At 35.7% G+C, this 3,955-nt stretch overlaps 1 protein-coding gene across 1 annotated transcript; it reads right to left on the bottom strand.

Annotated features, from left to right (window-relative positions):
• On the bottom strand, positions 1 to 3,055 carry LOC125208424 (phosphatidylinositol:ceramide inositolphosphotransferase 2-like). The gene is made up of 11 exons (XM_048108031.2): positions 2,604 to 3,055; positions 2,411 to 2,500; positions 1,795 to 1,881; positions 1,613 to 1,681; positions 1,450 to 1,530; positions 1,155 to 1,226; positions 955 to 1,012; positions 769 to 871; positions 538 to 680; positions 333 to 451; positions 1 to 248 (listed from the first exon to the last, which is right to left on the bottom strand). Exons 1-11 carry the CDS (start codon positions 2,667 to 2,669, stop codon positions 168 to 170), a joined length of 969 nt encoding a protein of 322 aa, XP_047963988.1. The 5' UTR covers positions 2,670 to 3,055; the 3' UTR covers positions 1 to 167.
• Between the last annotated feature and the right edge of the window lie 900 nt (positions 3,056 to 3,955).

Here is a 3,955-nt window from a genome sequence, read left to right as displayed (position 1 = left end):
TGCTGATCAAGAATGATTAATTGATGCAATTAGAACAAAAAAAACAAAAAAATTAATTCATGATACATCATCCCATTGTTGAGGACTTGTTGCTAAACGCTACACCGATTCGACAATCTAAGATTACAAGTGGCGTATTACCGGGCGCTTGTGCAGTTGTTCACCAACTAGACGCCGCTGATGACTGCTTCAACATGCACGACGTTGCCTTCTTCCATGATCTTGCCATTGATCTGGGTTCTTGGTCTCTGCAAATAAGACTACTTTTTTAGCTGACTAGGGGAAGGAAACCACTAAATATCGAGGGAGGGAGATGAGAAGCTAAGTCATACCCAGTCGGCAGCATCCCCAGAATTCCCATTCAAGAGTTTCTGATTCTCTTCCTTGGTCTTGTTATCCTTGGTCAGTGGGAGAAACAATGCTGCAGATGCACTCGAACGGTCGGGTAGTTCTGTAGGTATAACATCCGAGTCGGCCTCAAAACATATGAACAATTGAAGGAAGAAAATAGAAAGATCAAGTGAGACTAATGCTGACCTGGCAACTTCTTGTCGAGAAAGAACACAACCAAATTTACAGTGTACCACGCCACGACGACATCAACTGTGTAGTGCTTACGAGATGCCACAATCAACAAACTTTGAATTACGACGGTTAACCATGCTAACTGCTTAACAAAACTGCCAGAATAGATGATAGTGAGCTTCTTCTTTAACCTTCAGAATAGAAAACTAACTTCTACATATTTGAAAAGAAGCAAGATATTACCTTCGAGTACCATACTTATGGTATGTCCGAACAAAGACCAGGGAGAATATCATGTGAGATGAAAATATTAAATCACCACAGCCATAAAGAACCCCACGAGGGACTGCATAACCAAATAAACGAAAAAAATAAGCATAGAATTCTAGACATGACACAGGATGTAGGGCAAAAAGGGGGGATTGTTACCTATTAATAGAGCTTCTAAAACATTGTTTGGGGGAGGCAACGTTGCTAGCTTCGAACCCTACATGATTCAACACAAAAAGAACAAACCCAACATGACTTATATAACCCCCTTATGTAGAAAATGAGAAATCAAGAAAGCAATTTTCTCCATTTATGAACCACGTCAACGTAAACGAGAACCAAGGTTTTTTTTTAATTACCTCTCGACAATGATAATTTGGACCAGGCAGTTGAGTGGAGTAGAAAGTTATGATCCGAAGAAACTGACATGCCTGCAAATGTGGATGTGAATTATATTTAACAATACATACTTGTTAGATTTTTCAATGAACTTAAAATAAGGCAAATGCTGTCAATGAGTAGCCAGGATCATTCAACCCCCCCACCCTGAACGAAAGAGAAAACAACCACATACCTCTCTCTCAGCTTAAAGCCCACAACTTTATAGTATACGACTACTAGTAGTGCTAAAAAGACTTGCTAGATTGCACTTACGACTAAAAATGCAAGGACCCTGCACCATATCAGGACTGTGTATATCTTCTTGGTCTTCAATATGAAAGGATGGAAAGTCCACTGCATGTAGCATAAAAAGCATTTTAAAGTTAAAACCTAGTTGCCATCTTATAAACGAACAATTGAACAGAAGAAAACTCACCAAGACAAAAGAAAGAAAAATGAAGGAGAACACTGTTTCGCTAATGTAAGCTCTTTCTTGACCAAGTTCCTACAGTTCAGAAAAGATTAGACCATAAGCAAGAGTCTCTATAGCATAACAAGGCATATCACTATTAAGTTATTAACATTTGATAACAAAGTAAATGAACAATTCATTATTACCGGAAGAAGAAAGAAGCCAACATCCTGAAGTGTTGGTCCCGGCCGATGAAAATAATGAACCCCTCGTGCTGCTACCCCGTGGATGTACTGTATAACAGTGAACATCACAGGTAAAATATATAAGTCCCACTGTCTTGTAACATCAGTTAATGAAGCAACGAAGCAACGACATTGTTAATACTACTACATAAACTACAACGTAGATAGACTTTCCAAATATATATAAATAAATCAAGATGCAACTATGAACTATATCATTCAAAGGGTCATGATCTTTCCATTGTAGCTACAAACCAAAGATTGCCAAATACTAGCATTCAACCTCTTTGAGCAGCATATCAGAGATCTACAAAAGCATATGTATAACTAATACTGAGACAAAGAAGAGGGAGTAAAAGCTTCTTACAAGGATAATTTTTTTATTTTATTTTTTATCAAAATTGACCTTTGAAACAACTTCTAAAAAGCATGGAGTTTCATTTTCCTTTAGTCATCAATCAGCCTAATCGAACTGCCATTTTTATATGTAAAGACTCATGATGAGGGACGGAATCAACAAAATTTATTTGCACCCATTTTTCCAAACAACATAATAAGAAATCAGTGAAGCATTAACCTGACAAACGATGCCGCCTAAAATGTATTTCCAATTTTCAGCAAGGAGGTTGAGCTCTGTTGCAATCTCCGCACCAAATCTCTTCCATAACTTCAAAAAAACAAGAGCAAAATCAATACAAGCAGCAACAAGAAGCCTAATAAGAATTTGCTTGAAAAGCAAGTATGAGCAAACGAGAGAGAGGGAGGCGAACCTTTGAAGCCTCGCGACCAATGTAAAACGACATCTTCTCTGATTCTGTGAGAAACACGAGTGCCATATTACACCACAAGCATCCTTAACAAGAATCACTTTTCCCCACCAAAATTCAATCAAGAATTAAACTTGTCCAGACAACAAGATCTAAAATACACCCAATTCAAAAACCCAAGTTTTCAAATCGACTGTTTCCAAAGGTAGTGGCCGATTGCAGCAATTACAGTGACAAAAGGAAATGATTGATTGAAACCAAAAGGATGCTCTTTTCCCCCTCTCTCTCTGCAGAAAAAGAAAAAGAAAATTGATCCCTCTCTCTCTCTCTCTCTCCTCGTAGTTCTCTCTCTTTGAATTAAACAAGTTAACTTGGTTTCGAATTGTCTGCTATAAACGCGAGTAGAACACGGAGAGTCAGTTGTGAAGGGAGGGGGAAGGAAGCTGCACAATGTGGGCCAAATACTATTCAATTTTGAAATAGATATATGTTCAAATTCAATTTCTTCTTTACACCAAATTATTTTATTTTTGAAATTTTGGGGGTGGAAATAGATTAGGCAGCTAAGCATACATTAATTACACTTGCCAATTAGTTAAAGAGGAAGATGATTTTACTTCAAAAGCAGCTAATCCTTGCGTGGTTAACAACCTGTCAACTAATGCATCATCACTGGAATTTTGCTTTTCCTTTCCAGCAATGCGATTAAGATTTTATAGAAATGTATTATTTCCACAAATTATCAACTTCAAAAAGGGGAAATTGTTAAAGAAGCATAGAAACATTACAATATTCACATTAACTTATCACCAAAAACTTGTTTCTTAAAATTTGAAGGGCCAAGATCGGTTAATTGATACTCTTTCCGTCTTATTTGAGAATTGGGATGTTCATTTAGTTTGTCTCAATATCTATGTTCTATATTTGAAAATAAATCTCTATCTTCTTTTTTTCGATTAAAATATTCAATTTTTTTGTATACTTACTCGACTTAAAAACTCTTTCTAAAATCTCGTGTCACTCAAGAATATGGACATTTTTGAGTGGGACGGAGAGATTATTACATAATTGTACAATTAATGTTCAAATTTATTTATAAAATCATTTGATATCATATTTATTGCATAGCTTCAAATTCCTGATTTCTTTACTTCTAATTTCTTTCTAGTTTTCGATTTGTAAAGTGCATGTGACGAGTTCATATACTATGAAAAATGGATATTATGTGTCAAATTTTATTACTCTCCTGCATTTCTTGTTAATTGAAACACATTTTTTATATATAAAGATTAAGAATAATGTGTTAAGTAAATGAAGAATATAAAGTAAGTGAGATGAACAGAAAATAAAGTAAA

The sequence above is a fragment of the Salvia hispanica genome, chromosome 6 (assembly GCF_029641045.1).
Source record: "Salvia hispanica isolate PSC_SH4W2 chromosome 6, Shi_PSC_v1, whole genome shotgun sequence".
NCBI lineage: Eukaryota > Viridiplantae > Streptophyta > Magnoliopsida > Lamiales > Lamiaceae > Salvia > Salvia hispanica.
Note: the sequence above shows the minus strand (reverse complement) of the source record. Positions and strands in the feature narration are given on the sequence as shown.